The sequence below is a fragment of the Cricetulus griseus genome, chromosome 4 (assembly GCF_003668045.3).
Source record: "Cricetulus griseus strain 17A/GY chromosome 4, alternate assembly CriGri-PICRH-1.0, whole genome shotgun sequence".
Lineage (NCBI taxonomy): Eukaryota > Metazoa > Chordata > Mammalia > Rodentia > Cricetidae > Cricetulus > Cricetulus griseus.
The window spans coordinates 135724497-135746050 of NC_048597.1; the positions used below are offsets into that span (position 1 = coordinate 135724497).

General features: G+C 39.3%; 1 protein-coding gene across 8 annotated transcripts in view; it reads left to right on the plus strand.

The window, feature by feature from the left end:
- The window catches only part of Bbs9 (Bardet-Biedl syndrome 9), a 408032-nt gene that overhangs the window by 374040 nt on the left and 12438 nt on the right, over window positions 1–21554 (plus strand). The window contains exon 23 of one of the 8 annotated variants that reach the window (XM_027411684.2): window positions 4653–4753. The exons of the other annotated variants lie outside the window; for them this stretch is intronic. Coding sequence (XP_027267485.1) covers window positions 4653–4738 — 86 coding nt within the window. The 3' untranslated portion in view covers window positions 4739–4753. Of the gene's footprint in view, window positions 1–4652; window positions 4754–21554 lie in introns of those variants that run through there. 8 annotated transcript variants of the gene reach the window in all.

The following is a 21554-nucleotide window of genomic DNA, read 5'->3' on the forward strand; positions in this document are numbered from 1 at the left end:
CACACACACACACACACACACACACACACACACACACACACACACACACACGCACGCACCTTTCTATGTGGTCCATGACAGCATTGAACTTGGATCCAACTTCCTGAATGCTGAGATTACAAATGTGTACCACTACATCTGGCTCTCCATCCTTTGTTATTTATGATATGGTTAATATGGTTAATGTGTTTGTATTTTATTCAGCGACTATTATTTTGATACTAAAATTTTCTCAGATATGACCAGCAGAAAATAGTTGAGGCTTCAAAGGTATCTTTCTGTCCTTCCTCCCTCTGCTGCCTCCCCTCCCACCATCTCACTCTCTGTCCATCCTCCTCCTCTATGTTCTCCCCCATCTCTTTGAATACCTCATTTGGCACAAAATTCACAGTTACGTCCTTTTTACAAGCCACATTGTTGTTCTAAAATTATTTTTGTACTTTCTTTATGGTGCAAGAGGAGGTTTTAGCTTCATCTTATTCTTTCCTTGCCTTAGCCTGGGAATAAATGATCTGTGCAAGAAGCTCTGCTTTCTTTGAATGCACAACAGTATTAGGAAGCAAATACCTTGGTGGAAGTAGATGTGTTTATTGGTATTGGAATTTTATTGTTTGTAGGGTCTTTCAGTGAGCAGAAAATAAATCACAAAAAGCTCATGTTTGTTTTGTGGTTACTTTAAATATGTAAATGGTACCATAGAGAATATACTGATTTGTATTTTGACTTTCCCAATATCAGCATAACTTGGAAATAATTCCCATGCAGCTCATAGAGATTTTCTTATGTGTAGTGTGTGAATGTGTAATAACCTACTCAACCACTCTCATAAGTGTTTCGACACTTACATTGTTTTTACTTTGTGATAATTACAAATAATGCTGTTATTTGTTACATTGCACAAACATATATTATAGAAGGCATTGATAACTATTTTCTAAAACTTGATTTTATCTCTGTCTTCAATAAGTCATAAACAAAGAATGTCTTCATGGACAGGGTATCACTTTGTAAAACAAGCAGACCTTAAATTTGCAGCATTCCTCCTGTCTCAGCCTCTTAAGTGCTAAGATTATGGTCATGAGGCACCACACCTGGCTCAAAAAGTCTTCTTAGTAACATTATTAATTTGTTTTGCCTTAATTTTTGGCTCTCACATACCACACTGAAGATGACTAAGTAGTCAAGATATTGACAAGGAATAAATAGCCATAGACTGATAAATACTGCCTGTTGGTTCTATAGTTTTCCCTGCCCTTCCTGTACACACTTCTCCATACCTTACTGGAGACTGTTGGTAGCTTTAATTTGCTGCTGGTGATGATGTCTTTGCTTACATATCTCACTGTAGGAAACAGAAATAAAAGGGACCCTGAAAACCATCTGTTTTGACTCCCCCAGTGTCATAACACTATTGGCAATGTGCTGTGAGTAGACTCAGACTGCCAAACATCTGATCAAATGCTTGTCCTATCTATACCTTACACCCATCATCTTTTCTCTGGAAAAGTCAAAACTGCCTAGATTTTTTAAAAATTGTTTTCTTTGTTTTGTGGGGCGGGGGCATTGTTTTGTTGTTTGTTGTTGGTTTTTGGTTTTTCGAGACAGGGTTTCTCTGTATAGCATTTGGAGCCTATCCTGGCACTCGCTCTGGAGACCAGGCTACCCTTAAACTCACAGAGATCCACCTGCCTCTTGTTTTTTTGTTTTCAAGTATTTTGTTTTTGAATGAGGATTGAACCCAGAAGTTTTCACATACTAAGAAGGAACTCTACCAGGGAGTTACCTTCCTAGCTCCTTGCCATGGAATTATAAAAACTCTTAAAATAGTAATTACCAGAGGGAGACAGTAAAGACATTACTTTGCTGCAACCCTTTGTTCCTCACTTCTTACCCAGTCTGTGCCAATGGTGTGCAACAGATCCATGTTTAGTGCTTACTGTGCTAGCCATAGCACACATAGAGCATCCATTCTCATAATCACTTAAGAAGGGAGTTCATTCTCAGATGAAGAAAATGGTACCCAGGTATGCTTATTAACACATTCAAAGTCTCATGCTTGTTGGATAAATCCTGGCAGCATGGCCAGGAAGATGTGTGCCTAATGGTAAATATACCTTCCCCTGACATATTTTATGGCAATGTCAGAAATCCCCTGGGCCACATAGATTAATTACCCTGCTAATTTGTATTATAGGAAAGAAGAATATGCCAATTGTTTTGGAAGTCATATAGTCATATATGTGCTTACATATCTATATCCATAAATGCATAGTTTTGTAAGTATTATTTTAAAGGGAATAAAAGACTATTTCTAAAGAAATTTTGGAAATATTTAAACTATCTTTTTCTTTGGGCATCTAATTGGTTATTTTCAGGTTCAAAATATGTGCCCCTTAAATGCCTCAACATTTCTGAAAGTTGTAGCTTAAGTTTGATGTCTACTCTTTTGAAAAAGGATATTTTGTCTGGTGGGGCACTTGCCATGGCCAGCATGTAGACCTTAGAAGACAATGTTGGGTGTCCGTCCTCACCTTCCACCTTGATTAAGGCAGCTCTCTGTGTTATTGCTGCAATGCAGGTCAGACCAGCTGCCGGTGAGCTTCTAGGGATTCACCGGTCTCTACTCCCCATCTTCCAGTAGGGCTACTGGGATTCTGGCTCTGCTGCTCAACTGCCCTGATAGGCAGAACATTTCCCAATATGTGTATTCCCAGACCCCAGAGTTCAAACAACCATGGTTTTAGGAGCAGCAATATTAGAGATGGCTTCTTTCTGTTTTAGAGAATCATCTGCTTATGTAGGCCATTTTTGCTTTTTTCTTTCTGTTTCTTACTTTGTTTATTGAGGGAATTCTGGGATATAGCTGAAGCCTAATTTGGACAAGTTCTGGAAGACAAACCAAAAATCATGTAGGTTATCACTGAACCATCTTGGCTTCTATGTGATAACCTGTAACAAAATGTTCACAAGGTTTCAGGGAGCAATTCCTGTTTTTATGGTATACCCTTGTAGGAAGGGCTCATTGTCATACCCATGTGACAATGGGATCCATAGTTGCTCAGGTCCACCCCCTATCAGTATATGGTCTCTCATATTTTCTCTGTCTCCAGGAGAAAGGTAAACAGTGGATGTAGTCTTTCCATATGGACAGGAAATATATTTGATGAAGAAGCATTTGGAGGGAGAAGACCAGGAAGCTGAAAGTCTAATTTCAACACACTGGAACATAAAAATCCTTGTGCAGATGGGAGTCTGCCTAGCTTTGGGCTACTGCCTTTTATGGGTTCTTCTTGCCCACTGTCTGCAGAACTGTGTGTTTCTCCACATTCAAAATGATAAAGTTTGCTATTTGGCCCTAATTCCTGGCCTCTTTTTAAAAAATCTTAGTATTGGGCATTCTTGTTTGCAATCCCTAATAAAAATGTGGAGATTTGAAGGAGCGCCCTTTCCGTGTTTAGCTTGGCGCTCATCCTGTCCCCAGAGGCCTCCACAGCCTTACCACTTCATCCTCTGGGCACTTCATTATGAGCTGAAAGGGAGCCAGGACAGAAGACCTTCTTCTGTCTGAGATGGAGCCAAGTCTTGGGGTCACCAAACCACTCACCATCCCAAATTTATTTGGTTTGTGCAAAGAGAAATGTGTTTTCTAGATTGTTAAGGGTTTGAATACATTTATTACACCCTCCAGAAGGTGTGGCCCTAGTCTCCATCATGGTCTGTCTGGAGACGTTGAAATTTGTTTCCCATCAACCTGAGCCTCAGACATAAAAGACTTCAACAGAAGCCAGGACATTACCTGTCATGTTAATGATGGCATGAAGAGAAGTTAAATTATGAGATGACCTGGACAACAACCAGATTTTCAAAATCCATTTCAACTTACTGCCATGGGCTCATTAGTACTCTGGTGGTTGTGAAAAAATAAAGTAACATTTAAGTCAAGTTCTTTAGACAGATTAAACAATTACTCAATTCCCTTCACCTCTTTAAACCTGAGACAAATATTTGTCTAAAAATTTAAACTGAGCATTTGGTGCTAAGCTGGATGAGTTTTATTCATTTGGGACAGAACAACAACCTGAAGAAGCAATCTTTTTTGAAAGATCTTTAAAAATGTTTATTTTTTTGTTTTGTATGTGTGTGGGTGTTTTGCCTGCATGTATGTATGTGCACCACAAACATGCAATACCCGTGGAGGCCAGAAGGGGGCTTTGGAGCCTCTGGTACTAACGTTATGGAAGATTGAAATCACCTGGTGGGTCCTGGCAACTGATCTGGGCCTTTGGCAGAGTGATAAGTGCTCTAAACCACTGAGTCATCTCTCCAGCCCCTAAAAAAGGCAATCTTATTGTATAGCTAATGTAGTTTTTATGAAGAACATTTATTTGTTATAACCACACTCACAACTGGAATACCATAAGTGCATCTGAACATTTATTTAACTATCATATTAGAATATTTTATTATAGTAATTTTGTATGACTGACATACCTGATATAGATTTTTAAATTCCCCAAGATAATATTCTTTTCTTCTACTTTCTATATAAATAAATATTGCTTGGGTGATTTGCCTAAGACTGTTCAGTCATGGAGCTAGAACTGGGGCTTGAAACTCTGAGCACAGCATGGTGTTTGTGTTCTCCATACTAGATGCTCTTCATTTATGGAGCTCAGGCCATCCAAATGAAATCCTACCAGCAGTTCTCCTGGATGATCAGTTGAGAGCAGACCGCTGAGCACGAAGCACTGTCTCACAAAGACAGTAGAAGGTAATGACTCTTGCTAAACGTGCACTTAGCATTCACAGAATATAATCACAGGCACCTTAGAAGTGCAGGGAGTTCTGGGTGAGATGAGATGGTAGCAATCAAGATGTAAGATGGCTTGTCTGATGCAAAGTGGTTGCTGTTCCTCTTGTTCCCTCTGGATGTTACTTTTGCTTTTCAAGTGATAGATAACATATACTGCCTGTGAGACCAGGGGAAACATCTAAGAACCCTGCAAGAGACTGAACCAGAGTGTGGCCTGAGAGGCTGTTAAAAGATAATTTGACCAAGGGGACACTTTTTATAGATCACCCTGACAGAGTGATTCATTTGGGAGTTATTCATTTGTTCCTTCCAGAACAAGCTGATGGGATATAGCAGAACTCATCCTAGTTTGAATACATATGGGGACACAGATTTAACTGGAATACTAAAATAATTGTGGACCTTTTGAGTTTTATAGGCTGAGGGTTTCCATAGCTGTATCATTGAAACGTATAATTTGGTGGCTTGGAAGGTTGGAGGTTCAACCCTCTCTGAATTATGAACCATTTTGATCAGGATAGAACCTTTGGGAAAAGTAAAGATTGCTTTGTAACACTGATGGATGCTTATACCATGAAGTATTACATAACCAGTCACTGGTTATGAGGTTATGACCTCCAGGGAAATTGTTCACCTATTATTTACTTAAGAGAGGTCTCTCTCTCTCTCTCTCTCTCTCTCTCTCTCTCTCTCTCTCTCTCACACACACACACACACACACACACACACACACACACACACACACACCACACACAACCATACAGTCAGAGACCGAGCCTTTAGTTCTAAAGTGACCATTTTAGCCAAGCCACTTGGTAGTTGTTCTTTTGGGGTAGGGGTGGTAAACACTCGTATTCCAAAACTAAGTTTTTCTGGTCAAATTAAATAATGCAGAGTAAGTTCTCACTGGGAAATGGGAAGGTCACTGTGTTCTAGACTTCTGATTTATGACTCTAAATATTATAGCCCTGGAACATTAAACCTGTTTTCTTATGCATAAAAAGTCACTTTACCTCAACTTAAACTTATTTCTATAAAAGCATTTTTATGGCCTATTTAGCTATATCTTTGCTTGACAAATAGACATTAAATAAAGAAGTGATTGTTGGGCAGGAATGCGGTTACTTATACAGATACTTTAGAGGGGTCTCTCACCTGAGGGCCCAGGCAACAAGGTTCAACCAACAAATGGCTGGTTTTGTTTTGGCGTCATTAGGAGAGGTAGCACCTGCTTGGAGAGGGTCTAAAGTTTGGTGGCAGAAGTCTTTTCTGCTTCCAGAATGATGACAGCCACCAATCTTATGTGGTATTATAACCTTTTCCAAGTGATTTCCCTGGTTTCATTTGATCAGTTTTGGGATTTTAGAAAATAACAGCCAGAAGATGTGCATTATGCATCCATTATATAAATAGCATCGCTTTATTTTCCCGTCACATAAAATCAACCACGCACAAAATTTCCATAGTAATTCCCTCTGCTTTTAAAAATAGATTAATGGACTGGTGTTGTTTACTTTCTTATTTCCTCCCTTTTTCCTATTCTCTGGGTGGTTTTTCTTCCAGTTTCTTTTTTTTTTTAAAAACAAATTCACATTCCAGGGAACCGCCCAGCGAGCCTTTTAGAACATGTGTTTGCCCTTTTAATTTTCAGGGGACTCATGTGGAATCATGACTTGTCTTTTTTGCCTCTTTGTTTTCCTGCCCACAGCCCACTCCTTACCTGGAGAAACAGCAGTCCAAAGCCCTTGAGGCGTGAGCAGACAAAGGGCATGGCTCAAGCAAAGCCTGTGGATGTGTGGGTGGGTGTGGAAAGAGGAGTTGGAGCAGAAAGGAGGCAGAGTATTCCAGGCAGCAGTGTGTGTGTGTGTGTGTGTGTGTGTGTGTGTGTGTGTGTGGCACAGGGAGATGGCCTGTGCGGTTGTTTCAGGTACATGAGCAGATCAGTGGAACTGGAGCAGGAAGGTCTGTGCCCAGAAAGTTAACCTGGGCCGAGGCTGATGTTAAAGGCCAGACCATTTTGTTGGGAAAATAGCTAAGAGCAGTCACTGAAGGCTTTTAAGTAGAAAGCAATGTGGCTACCATTATATACAGTCATGTGTTGCTTAATTAATGACAAGGATTTGCTCCAAGAGTACATGATAGGTGATTTCATCATTTATAAGTGCCATTGTCTGCATCTCTGGGAAACACCATGAGAACAGTTAGGATGTGTGGTTAGCCACTGAACATTGACATGTCATTATAAGACATGAATCTATGTGTGTTATCCATGTACATCTGATGTGCAGAGAGGGTTGTACTGTGTGTGTGAGAGACACAGGGGGGTTGCTGATCAAGTCCAGGGCTTTGCATGTACTAAGCATGCTCTGTGGTAACACAGCTATACCACTAGCCCCCTGTAGTTTATTATATATTATAATATTTTACCAGATTTTAGTTCATATTTTCAGATATGCAATACTATCTGGACATTACAATTACTTTATGGTACATGAATTTCTTCCTCCTTCCTTATTATACTGCCTTGACTTTTCGAGCAGTGTAAAGTAATATTAATGATAGCCAACCGGTATTCTCATCTTAAACCAGACTGATGTGTTTCTATCTGCTTTACCAATAAATTTTGTTTCCTGTTGACTTAATTATATTTAACTGTTAATTTATATTTTTTTTAGGCTTTAAAAATACCAGAAATGAACTTGATGATAAAACAGTATTGCTGAAGTCTTAAGACATAAGAAGTCAAGTTGAGACTGACCAGGGAGCTTCCTCTCTGCTGGTTAGTTTTTGTAGTACCAGAAGATGGCATGTAGACTACTGAGTGAAAAAGCCATCAGCAGTCTTAAGCTGTGAACACAGAGTTACAATAATGATTGCTATGGTATGCTGTGCCCATAGGTGCAGCAATGTCATGAATGTTATGGATGTAACCAACTGTTTTCTCATTGGGTTTTAGGACTGCTTCAAAGGAAGAAAAGCAAATGTCTGGTAAAGTAAGTCTGGCCAATAAACTCATGCTTGGGGAGCTCACAGGTCCCAGAAATGAGCCTACTCCTCTTATTTTACTAAACAGACATTGTATCCAACTGCCCTGTAACTCTGTATTTCTCATAGATTATTGCAGCTCCCAGACCTCATCAGAGAAGTTTCCTTTTACACTGGATGATGGTTAATGCAGAGACTCACAACTGGTCAGGTTCAGAGAAGAAGTGTCAATGGAGTACTCAGCCATAAGTGGGATATTTGTATCACATCCCTTACCCTGCTGCTGAGAGAACATTGGGGAAGAGAGAACAGAAGGATTTTAAGAGATAGGGAATCACAGAGGACCACAGTGAAGCTGTGTTCTGGATAAAACTGCTGTACTCAGGAGCTCACAGCAGTTGAGATTGTCTGCACAAGGCCTATATAGGACAAGCAATTCAACATGGGAAGAGGAGGGGCTTGTGAGGCTGAGAAGCTGTTGACATCTGATGGCTTCTAGAAGAGGGAGAGTCCTTTTCTTTAAGGCTGTAATTCCTGGTTGACCACATTCCAGTAGATAACCCTACACCCACGAGCATATGAACAACACAAATTGGACTCAGTGGGTTATTATAAAAGAAAATAACATACTATACATGTAATATGTTGGATTAGTGTGGGTTTGCAGCATTTTTAAATAATAAAGTTGAAAAAAGAAAAATAAAAGAGGACATGAATTTATAGGTGGGAAGATAGTGTGGATCTGAGGGGATTTAGGAGTATTACAGACATAAATATGACCAAATACGTTATTTGTATTATAAAATTCTTAATTAATTAAAAGGTTAGAAATGGATATTTAATATTATCCTCTAGTAAGTTTCCATTTTTTACATTTTATTTATAACTGTAGATATGTGAAAGGGTGTATGTTTACCACTCTAGTTGGTGGTGTGAATCTGGGAGAGCGTGACCTAAGAATGAGGCACACTAAAGTCTCGTGCAATAACCAATTTTATTCAGAGCATCAGACAGTTTATACTCTGGGTATTAAGAAGAGTCTCCCAAGCAAAGTTCTCATAAGTTCATGTGGCAAAAACATGTTGCATAGAGGCATATAAGGGATAGTTTAAATATTTAATTGCATAACAGCAGCAAGAAGTAATGAATAATATGAAGTAAGTTCACTCCTATCTGCTCTACCTGGGAGGAGCACAAAAACACATTCCAAGAATAATTCTATATTTTGAAGAAACTGGTGTCAGTCCCATGCAGGCTCCCTGGTTCTCAGTTCAGACTCTATGAGCCCCTGTGAGCCTTAGTTATTTTTTGTGGGTTTTCTTGTCATGTCCTTGACCCCTCTGGCTCCTACAATCCTTCCTCCCTCTCTTCAGCAGGATTCCCCAAGGTCAGCCTCATGTTTGGGTGTGGGTCTCTGCATCTGCTTTTATCAGTTCCTGGTATCAGTTTGCTTTCTTTCACCACCCAGGACCACCTGCCTGGGTGGTACCACCCTCCAGTAGCCTGGACCCTCCCACACCAATCATTAATCAAGAAAATGTCACCCCACAGACTTGCCAATCTGCTGGGGGCATTTTCTCAATTGAGGTTTCATCTTCCAAAATGACACTTAGTTCTGTCAAGTTAACATAAAACTAGTCAGAACAATTGACCCCTTGTCAACTTGCCATAAACACATTACTGTTAAACCATAACCTTTCCTTTCTTATGCATCCCTAAGTTCTTCTCATGTATCCATATCACAGTACAACACTCCAATTTTTAGAAGTTCCATAGTCTTTAAAAATTCAAACACTCTGAGAGTCCATTCTCTTTAAAACAGTCTCTTTCAAGTGCAGAGTTTCTATAAAATAGCTAAAGTATCTCTAAAATAATCAAAGATTCCAAAGTCTCACAGCTGTGGGCTCCTATAAAAAACAAACAAAAAACAAGATAAATACTTTCTTACTGTAAGAGTTAAGAGTCAGGGCACAATCACAATCAAATCAAAGCAAAACCAATGTCCAACAAGGTAAAATTCTTAGTGTTTCAATTCTTGTCAAGTTTGTTAATCATTTCAAATGCTATCTGGTGTTGTTTTCTGTGCCATTTGTTAGGAACACTTAAATTATTTACATGTTTGGCATGCCTCCCCAGGAGAACTACTAAATCAAATGTCTTTGTACTTATATGTTTTTCCAAAAGTAATATGCTAACACTTTCATTTCATTGTCAAAGGACTTGAGTAAATATATTCTGTTTGCATATACTAAAGTTTGGCGTAAAGTGCCCTACAAGAAAGAAAAAATTTAAAAATGGCAAAAAAGCTAGGAACAGTCTTCCTACAAAAAAAAGAGGATTGTAGCAAGAAAAAAATCTCAGTGCTTGATATCTGGGGCTCACTCACAACCCTCTGTGCTTCAGTGGACTCCATTTCCATCTCCCCCATTTGTAGCACAGACAGTTTGTATCTTAAGGTAGGGCCAACTCCATACTTCACCTGCCAGTGTCCCTGGTGGCCATCTCATGGTACTGATATCTTCAAATGCTGAGGTCTGCATTGCAACTGCTGCATTCTTCTCATGATATCTTTCCAGGGTTCTCTAGCCCTGCTACATGGTGCCAAGCCTCAGCCTCTCTTCATGACCTCCTTAGTCCCAGGGTTTCACTGCTACTGAAGTCACACCTTCTCTCATTCAAAGAAAATGATAAATCTTTAAGAATCCTGTGAACAGAAACATGCAGGAACCCTAGGGAACTATCAAATGACTAAACCTATAAAATAATGCAGGTCTTCCTAGATACCAAATTAAATTTCATATCTGAACATTAAACATCCAGGATAGCCAAAACTATGCTGAATAATAAGAACACTGATGGACGTATCACCATCCCAGATTTTAAGTTATGCTACAGAGCCATAGTAGTAAAAAGAGCATGGTATTGATATAAAAACAGACACATTGGTTAATGGAATAGAATTTAGGACCCAGATATAAGTCTATGTTCCTATGGCCATCTAAGTTTTGGCAGAGAATCTAAAAATACACATTGGAGAAAAGACAGAATCTTCAATAAATGGCACTAATCACACTGGATAACCACAAATAGAGGAATGAAATTAGATCCTTATCTCTGATGCTGCATCAACTCAACTACAAATAGATCAAGGACATCAGTGTAAGCTGTGATACTCTGACTCTGTTAGAGGAGACAGAGGGAATATGCTTAAATTCACTGGTACAGGAAAAGACTTTCTGACAAGGACAAAGATAGTGCAGGATTTAAAACCAACCATCAAACATGTGAGACCTCGTGAACCTAAAACTGTGTCTGTACAACAAAGGGCACCATCAGTCAGGTCAAGACGCTTCCTATAGAATGGGAACAAATATTTACCAGTGGTACATCTGGCACAGTGTTATTGTCTAGAATATACAAAAAACTAATGAAACTGAAAACTATGAAAACAAAAAACCCAATTTTAAAAATGAGGCATGCGTCTGAATGTGGGTGCCAGCTAGGAGACCAAGACAGTCTGTGGGACCTCTAACAGTGGAGCCAGTCTTTATCCCTAGAGCACAAATGGACTCTGGGAGCCCATTCTCTATGGAGGGTTACTATTGCAGCCCAGATACAGCAAGGAGGGCCTAAGCCCTCCCCCAAACATTATGACAGACTTTGAAGGTCCCGGGTGGAGGGCCTCACTATCCCTGCGGAGGAGTTGGGGGGTGGGTTGGGGGTTGGTGGGGAACATGGGAGGATGGGAGGGCAAGGGAATGGGGGGATGAATATGTAAATATGAGTAGTAATTAAAGAATTTAAAAAAAAAGGCAGGTTGAGCAAGCAAAGTAAGCAGCACTCCTCAGTGGCCTCTGCACCAGCTCCTGCCTCCAGGCCCCTGCCCTCATTGCTTTTGAGAATGACCTGTTTATCTGGAACTCTGAGTGAAATGAACCCTTTCCTAGTTGTTAAAAAAAAATTAAAAATGAGGCATGGACCTAAACATGTAGCTCCTAAAAGAAGAAATACAAATGCCGGCAAATTATTTTTTAAATCTTCAGTATCTTAGTTATCAGGAAATGCAAATTAAAACTACTTCATCTTACTCCAGTCGACATGGTTAAGAAAAAGAAAACAAAGACAAGTTCTGGCATGAATGTGGGGGAAGGGGAACACTTATTCACTGGTGAATACAGGGAGTACAGTTTAGTGCAACCCTTATGGAAATCAGTATTGTGATTCCTTAACAGCTAGAAATAAATCTACCATAAGATCCAGTTATACAATTCTTGGGCATGTATCCAAATGATTTTATATTGTACTATGGAATACCTTAGTATCTAAGAAATAGAAACAGCCTAGATGTCCATCACCTGTTGAATGGATAATGAAAATGTCGTACATTTGTACCCTGGAATATTATTCCACTGTTAATAAAAATGAAAAACTGAAGATGAAAAAAATCTATCAAGTTGCAGGTGTGTGTTGCCCCCTTTTAAGTTTTTGGCAGTGGGGTCTCATAGACATCCCCACTACCATAGGTTATTGCCATTACCTTTAGTTAACCTCCATGACTTGATGATAAGACCCTATTACTGAAGAACCACATACCTAAGTCATGAAACATGGAGAAATCAAGCTGGTATTCACTTTGAAATTCCATCCCTATTGGCTAGCTTTCATAATACTGGAAGGTGCTATCCATGATACCAGAGGAGGAAAAACACTAAACTCCTCATCAATTTCACCCAGTTGTGAACCATATGAGCTACAATAATCACTGGCCTGATTACTATGCCTACAGGAACAATGTTAGCATGGATGTTTTAGGAGTAACCATCCACTTTGGGCTGGATCTATAATCGTACTTACTCATCAAGATGCATCTCATGCCTAATACTGTTAATTGAACCAAGAACCCACGGCTGGATAGGTCACAGGCCCTAGGGGAGAACCTACTGTTAATATTATCCTAAATTAACATAGTATTAAAGAACTCTTCAAATGCTTGTCTTCATACACTTACGTTAGTGCATCCTTAAATCTTCATAAGAGAAGCTTCCTTTTGCAGTGTATGGTCAACATGCAAAGAGTGAGAGACAGCAGAGTGCTCAACTCTAAATGAAACATATACATCACAGCCCCTCCTCCCAGGGCTTAGTGGTCACCAAAGAAGAGGAAACATAAACATTATCAGAAGTAGTGGATGTCAGAAGTCACACTCATGACTGCTGTACCTGCCTTCACAAGACCCACACAAGACCAAACCAAACAGAATCCAAGTATGGTGAGGGAGAGGCTCATAAGTACTCCCTTCCAGCTGAGGAGCTGCCAGCAATTTATGACAGTTGAGAGAGGGAAAGTCTGCTCTCTTTAGTAATGTAGACCCTGAGAGGCTGCCCATGCCCTAGTCAACAGCCTGATGTGAAGCACATGCGGGCAGCACTAAGTAGATAAAGAAAAGACCTACAACCACCAGTTTGCTAGGACAGGACAATCCTTAACTACGTTCTAAATGTTTGTCCTTATACCCACAGATAAGTATAGTCCTCTCCCCTCATTAAGGACACTTCTCTTTGCAACAAAATGAGACTGTCACATCAAACTGCAACTAATCAAGATGCAGAGCTGTGGAGCCCAGTCCCCACTCCTAAGGCTCAGGGAAGAATGGGTGGAAATATTTTAAGAGCTAGAGGATCAGGAAGTTTGCTGTGAGACTCTGTCTCCTAGTAATATCAGGTGCTACATCCATAGATTCTCACCAACATGACTACCTAAACATGAGATGAACAAGGACAACACCACTAGATGTGCCAAAGTGGATGGGGAAAGCCCACAAAGCCTCAGTCCTACACAAAGAACTACAGATAACTAAGGAATGCTGAGAGCAGAAGAAATAGTCTTCACCCCAGGAAGAGCATGCCAATGGTTATCCAATACCAAATGGCTACCTACATACAAGTAACATTATACAGATTGAGCAGGATATATGTATACATACATACATGTACACACACACACATAATGAAAATAGAGCCATTAATTTGATGAAGAGCACAGAGGGGCATGTGGGTGGGTTTGGAGGGGTAAAGGAGAAATGATGTAATTATAATCTCAAAAATAAAAGAAATCATAAATAAACGAACAGAAAGTTGGGAGAAAATAGTGGCGGGGAAATAGGGGAGGTGTTGGAAGGGACAGAATGAGGTGTGGATTTGACCAAAACACAGTTCATGTGTGTGTTCAATTATCAAATTTTTAAAAGTCATGTCTTTGCTATTTTCTGTTACTCCTGTGCTTGCTTGCTTGCTTTTTAGTTTTTACTGGGATAAAGCTTTAGTGATTTTTCTGAACTCATTTTCTTGGGGCAAAGGATAGAGTAGATATTGACAATACTGGGGCATATACTATGATTTAGTTTTGTCTGTCTTGAACTCTTATTTATTGAATAGCAATTTACAATTCTGCTGCCAAATGGACTAATTGAGGACTGAATTTCAGAGCTATTATGTAGCAGATTTATATCCACACTCGCTCACTGTATGTGTGACTTTGAGTAAATTGTTTTATTTTTTAGAGTTGTTTTCACCATTTGGAAAGTAATACTCTAATGACTACCATTTTTTAGTAAACATGTAGGTAGCACCATGGCTGACACGTAAGTACTCAGACATGGTCTTAATGCATTAGTATAATCACGTATAAATTCCTAGTCTTACCCCTTTGGGAATCCTCCTTTTCCTGTTGTAAAATTATATCCCGCATTTTATCCCTTCAAGGCTAGCATCTTGATCTGTAGTCCTTATTAGCTATTCAGTATGCTAAAAGTATATTTTTCTCACCTTATTCTTCTGTACTTATCTTTGGTTTCTTCCCTCCTGCTGTTTGTGTTTCTTTATTTCTCTCTGCTTTTATGGGAAATCCCTACTGCATTGGAAGACAGAATCCTTTTCTTCAATGGGCTGTTGACTTGTCATGTTTGACGTTGGGTTGGTCATCTTTCCATTTATTATACTTGCCAAGAATTGAGTATGATTTTGTTTGTGATGTTTTCTGGAACTTCTCATTTATTTCCTCACAGTTACTTAGAAAGTCATTTCCATTTTACACATACAGGAATGAAAGTTAGTGGCATTAAAACCTGGACTGGCTTTCAGCGTGTGATTTTCCTGGAACACTTGGGTATATTTTTACTTGCTCTACTCTCAAAGTTGTGAGGACCAGGCTCAGGTGGGATATGATACAAATGAAATCCCACTATAAGCACAGCATTTTCTCTTCTATCTTTGCCAGCATCATTTCACAACACACTGAGGATTAGGTGTGCACAGGGTGGTGATCCCATTTTCTCCATGCCCCCTCCATTCTCTTATCTCCCTCCCCTGTGACATTTCCACAGACCTTTTTCTCCAGGGATCTCTTACATTATGTATCCTCCCAATCAAAGAGCTGCCCTTTCCTTGTGTTTCCTTGCTTTGTCAACTGTTTCAACCCATCTCTATTCTAAGTAATACATTTTAGAACTGCAGGTATGTAGCCCCATGTTTCTTTTCCATGTCTGTGAAGCTTGTGTTTAAATGGTGCAGTGTGGTGTCCATGATGAGTACTGAGAAAGTCTGTTGGGATGGCTGCCATTTTCACCTTCAAAGAAAGTAGAGCTGGCTTAGTCCAAGATGTTTTGCTGTTGGAAGGGAGTCAGTACCACAGTTTGGCCAAAACCCTGCTTTTTATTGCCAAAGTATAAGATAAAAAATGGAGGTAGATGTGAATAATTCAAGGTAATGTTTAAACATTAAGGCTATTTCACCCTCTCTGGAATTAGAGATTCGAGCTTGTACAGAGCTGGGGAGGAATCGGAAATGTTTATGTTACTAGAGTGTAAAAAACATTGTCCAGTTGTTTATCTAATCTTTACTGGGCTTGATTTTTAAAACAAGCTTAGATTTAAGGGAGCCCGAGAAAATAATGTGTTCCAGGCCATAACTCGATACCCCACCAGAAAGACGATGGATTCTTTTTCATTCGGTCTAAGAAATTTCCCAGAAGACAGATGTCTTTTTGTCTTCCTTTGGAGTGTGTTCACCCACAAATCACTATCATGAACTGGACTTCCAAGTGCTCTGTTGCTTCTTTTAACATTATCTCCCACGAAACTCACTGTTGAGCCCTTGTTTCTGTTGAGGCCTGAATGTTTGGTGGTTGCACCTCCTCACTTTCACCAGTTCTCCCTGAATGCCATCCAGTAAGTCTTTTTCTGAAAGATTTACAGCAACTAAAGTAGAAACTGTTTTAGACCATGTAACATCCAATGGGTTTGGGAGAAGAAACAGGAGGTGCTATACTGAGTTTTGCTGTATTTTCTGACATCCTGGTTGAAATAGAAGATGATATTATTGATATGAAAAGTAAAATTGATCTTGGTTTCCACTGCGCCCTCCTTGCCTCTCAGGCTGTTCCTTCTAGTCAGTAAGTGATAATTACATGCCAAGCACTGTTCTCAGACTTGGGATATAGCAGCAAGCAAAACAGACAAAAGATCTCTGCCATTATAAATACTCAGCATTAGTAGCCTGTAACCAACACAGTGTGTTGGAAGGCTAAAATGATCAGTGTTACGGAAAAGGAAAATGGTGTCTGGAAATGGGCTTTACCTAGCTGTGTGGCCAGAGTAGGCCATGTTTAGATGATGTCTTTTGAACAGAGATTTTGAAGAGGTTTGGGGATTTGCTCATGCAGTTACCAGAGAGCTAAGTATTCTGGGTATAGAAAATGGATATCACACCAACCACAGGGGGAAATGTCCTTGGTATATTACAGGGACATCAAGGAACCCAGTGAGACAGTGGGTTTAGAGGTGTGCCAAGAGAGGTCAGGTTGTGCAGTCTTTGGTAGACACTGTTTTCCCCTGGGTGAAATTGGGAATAATATGACCACCATTCTAAAATGATCCATAGCTGCTGTTTGGATAATAGCTTTTGTAGATAAAGAGTCCTGTTTGAGGGTTCCTCATATAACTCATTTAGTAGCTGCTTAGATAAGAGACAATGGTGGATTCTATCACACTGGTAGTAGGGGGATAAGATGGTTCAGTTTAGAATCTATTTTCAGTGTAAGAAACAACAGCTTTAATGATATAACTAAAAGAAAGCCTCAGGTGACTTCAAATCACTGAAAGATGGAGTTGAGATGGGAAAGGGTTGAAGAGAAAATCGAGAGTGGCATTTGGGATGGGCTGAGTTCGAGATGCTATTGGAGCTATTGTCCGTTTTGACCACACTTGTGTTTCCTACTTGTCACTGTCATTTTTCCCAAGTCAGACAAGTAAGTGAGACATTCCCTTGAATAGCTAACCAGCTCAACAATTCGCTTTCCTGCAGGTCAGATACCAGTAGCTGGTATTTTCACTTTGTTACATTTACTAGCATCCTTTCTTCTGCTCTCCACCTCGTCACACATGAGAATCACGGGCTTTGATTAGGAAAAACTGGCACTATATCACAAAGATGGTAGTGGTGCATATTTCTTATAAGTCTTATCATCATTCTCAACCAGGCAGTCTAGGTTATGGAGTTTATTGCTCCATAATTAACTCGTCCAATCTTTACAGTTTTCTTATTAATTGACTATGGTTATCATCTGCATCTTACAAATAAGGAAACTGAGGCAGAGAAAGATTAAGCAACTTTTAAAATACAATAATGGCAGAGTTGGGATTAAAATTTTGACAGGCTAACTTCAGAGGAGGCTCACTTCTGAAGACGCTGGGAGATTCTGAGAGACTGTTTGACATTGTGTAAGAATTTGCAAGAGTGAATAAGTTATATTTGGGGAAAGTAAGTCAGAATACAGAGCCCAGCAAACACCTTTGGATTTACTGGCCTGTGTGCCACAAACTTGAAAATATGTGGAAGGATGTTCTTCACTGATGCCATGCTTGAGACTCCGTTTCCTCAAGTTTTTACACATTCTTTTATAAGTCAACAAAAAATGTATGATTTTTTTGAAGACTCTCCAGTTGACTTCCACAATGGCTGTAATAACTTGTACCCCCAGCAGCACTGAGTAAGGCTTCCTCTTCCTCCACATCCTCTCCAACATTGGTTGTCAGATTTCTTGATGATAACCATTCTGACTGGGTTGAGGTGGGATATCAAGCACTTTAAGAAATAGTCATTTAGCCATTTGTGTTTTTCATAAAAACTGTATTAATTTCATCAGTCCACTTGTTTATTGGCAGTATCATTTGATTGATGTTTACTTTCTGCAATTCTTTATCAATTATAAATATTAATCCTCTGTCTGAAGTATAGTTGGCAAAGATTTTTTTTCTCGAATTCCATGGGCTGTGTGCCCTGATGTTCGTTCCTTTGCATTGCAAAAATTTCCTGTAGTCCCATCTGTTGGTACTTGTGGCTGGTTCCTGTACTATTGGTACTATTGGTGTTTTATTCAGAGACTTCTGTCCTATGCCAGTGTCTTAAGAAGTATTTCCTAGGCTTTCCTCTAGCTGTTTTTAGCATTTCAGGTTTTAATTTAATGTCTCTGATCTATTTTTGAATTGATTTTTGTGCAGAATTAAAGTTATGAGCCAAATTTCATTCTTTGGAACCTAGATACCCAGTTTTTCCAGCACCATTTATTGAATAGCACTCTTTCCCAGTGTATATTTATACCTCCTTGTCAAAAATTAAGAGGGTGTAACTTTGTTGTTGCATTCATGCTCTGTTCTCTTCTGTTGTACCTCCATGTTTATTGTTGTTTCATTTGCTATAGCAAGGAAATGGAACCAACATAGTTGACTATCAACAGAGGATTGCATAAATGACAGTCTGCTAATACATAATATGAGATAGTTTTCAGCTCTAATGAAAAATTAAATCACAAAGTTCACAAGAAAGTGGGTAGACTTATAGAGACTATAGTATTAGATAAGGTCACCCACCTCAGGAAAATATTTCATGGATCTTAACCCAATATAGATATATTAACAAATGTGCACATGTTTATATACATATATACATGTGTGCAGTATAACATGTAAAAGGAGAACAATATGGGGCCACTATTAGATGACAAGAAAGGACTGAATGCAGATAATGGACAAGCAAGTCATATAAAGCGTTTTTTAAAGATAATTATTCTTCTAGTTTTAACTTTGTTGTGGGTTTTTCAGGGTTTTCTGTGGTGGATAAGTGCATAAAAGTGTATTTGCTAGTGGAAGTGTAAGATCTAATAAGAAGCTGGCTGTGGTGACACACACCTTTAATCCCAGCACTTGAGAGGCAGAGTCAGGCTGATCTCCATTAATTTGAGGCCATCTTGGTCTACATAATGAGTTCCAAGCCAACCAGGGCTACACAGTGAAACCCTGTCACAGAAAACAAATTAAAAAAACAAAAAAAACAAAAAACAAACCCAAAAAGCCCTAAATGGAGCCCTAAGATTCATAATGGATGCTGTAACATTATAAAAATTCATCAAAGTGAGTACATGTTGAGTCTGGCTGGTCTTCACTGTTAGGTATTTTTATTTATTTACTTGCAAATTCTTTTAAATGAAGTTTTAATTATAAAAAAGGAAATTGTGAAGCACCCACTCTTTGCATAAGAGAGAAAATTCAACTACTTTGCTCTATGCATTTATTTTCCAATGGAAGGGTTTTTTTGTTTGTTTGTCATACAGACTATGAAACAAAAATGAAAAGGATCATATATATGGACATGCTATTTTTTACCATTTTTAAAAAAGATTCTTCAAGTTTCCAAATCTTTTAGAGATGAGGTACGAGCTAAATGATTCTTTGTTAAGCATTATTTCTCAGAGCACTGCTAAGTGGTTGCCACCGAATCCTTCATTAATAATCCCTTCCTTTTCCAGAAGGACTTGCCAACACCCATAAAGTATTCACTGGGAGAATTAAAGTCATATAAAAATAATTGGTGTTTGCTTCCTTCGAGGCATACATTTAAACGCATTACTCTACTTCTCTGTTCCTTGGCTGCCTCCTATGTTTAGTAACACTAGGTCAGCAGACTTCCTCTTTCAAGGTTCATCTGCTGGCCAGTTCAGTTTCCCATGAGAAAGCAAACTTACCACTGTTTTTACTCTTTCATCTTAATGCTTCCTCCATTTATTTCATAGTCTCTTATAGGCTTGTATTTCCCAGTAATAAGAACACTGCTGGTAAATAGAAAGTGACAAATGCAATTACACACCACGGATGACCACCACCACCACCACCTCTACCACCTTCACCTCCACCACCACCACCACCACCACCTCCACCACCTTTACCACCTTCACCACCACCACCAACACCAGCTCCACAATCACTGCCCTTTTAAAGTTCCTGCAGTGATCTCAGAAAGAGTGGTTGTTTGACAGTAGAATATTAGTAATTTCCTCTTAAAAGGAATGTGATTTATTTTTAATTCTTTGTTGATATTTTTCCATTGGCCACCAGGTCTGGCTGTAAGCATTCTGCCACTGGTCCTATGTCCCATCAACTTTTGCCTGTGCGGATCTAAGAGAGTCACATGTAATCCTCTCTGGCCTCACGGCCTCATGGCCTCATGGCTCGCTGTTTAATGTGCAGCTGGCTGGAACGGAAATGACTGACATCAGCTGGGGCTAATGCTGAAAATAATGGCAAACCCTTATTGGTGGGCTTATGCTGTACTGAGCACTATGATAAATCCATTACAAGTCTTAATTTAACCCTCATCTCTCAGAAAGGAAATGCTGTATTTTCCACATGAAAAAGGCTGCCCGTACTGGTTCACATCTGTTATCCCAGCACTTGGGAAGCTGAGGCTAGAGGATCAAGTGTTCAAGACTAACCTGAGATACATATTAAAATCCTGAATCAAAGCACTATTATTAAGAAAACAATAGAATCTGATCAAGATTGTGGCTTTTAGTTGGGTTGTGGGAAGAAACTGATGTGAAGAACAGTTTCTAGGATCCTCTTCCTCAAGATGTGTCCATGAAGAATGCCAACTCTCCTTCTGTGTGGTGTCCAGGCATGGCAGAGTTATGCTTCCACCCTTCTGGTTTTCAGAAATTATTATTGCAGAGCTATTGGCTTCCTTTCTCTCACAACCACAGCTACAGAGTTTCACTTATGCATGTGTACTGGGAGAGAGCACTGGTCTCTGAAGAGAGGGGTAGGAAAGTATTTTAAATGGAAATGTCTTATAGTTATTTCTCTTTCCAATTGTACATTGGGTTTCTTTAAGATTTTAAAATGAAATGGATATCACAACTGCTTTCATTTTGAAAAAAAAAAAAAAAAACAACTCGACTTACCAGTATAGAAAGATGTAGTTAAAAGATAGTAGATCTCGCATGTCATGGTAGAGTCCTCCATATATTGATGAGCTGGCAAAGGAAATGGATATTAGCTTTCTCCTCTCCCCCACTCTTCACAATGACTGGACATTACTTTTGGAGTTGCATCTGGATGTTCTAACGGTCTCGCTAACATGTGGGAAAACATTGTGATTGGAGATGTTAACAAAATAGTGAGTAGCTTTTTTAAAGTTTCCATGTTTATATTCTTACTGGGTGTGTGTCTCTGTAAGTGCTGCAGGTTAAGAACTTAATGTGTTAGAAAAACAGATGTAATGCACACAAATTCGAAAGCTCTCGTTTCCTTGGGCCAGCAGAACTCCAAGTCCCAGAATGATGAGTTTATGGTCCCTTCTCGCTGTATCAGAGCTGTGCCACCCTGGCTTCTTGCCCTGAATTTCATGTATCAGAATTGATTAACAAT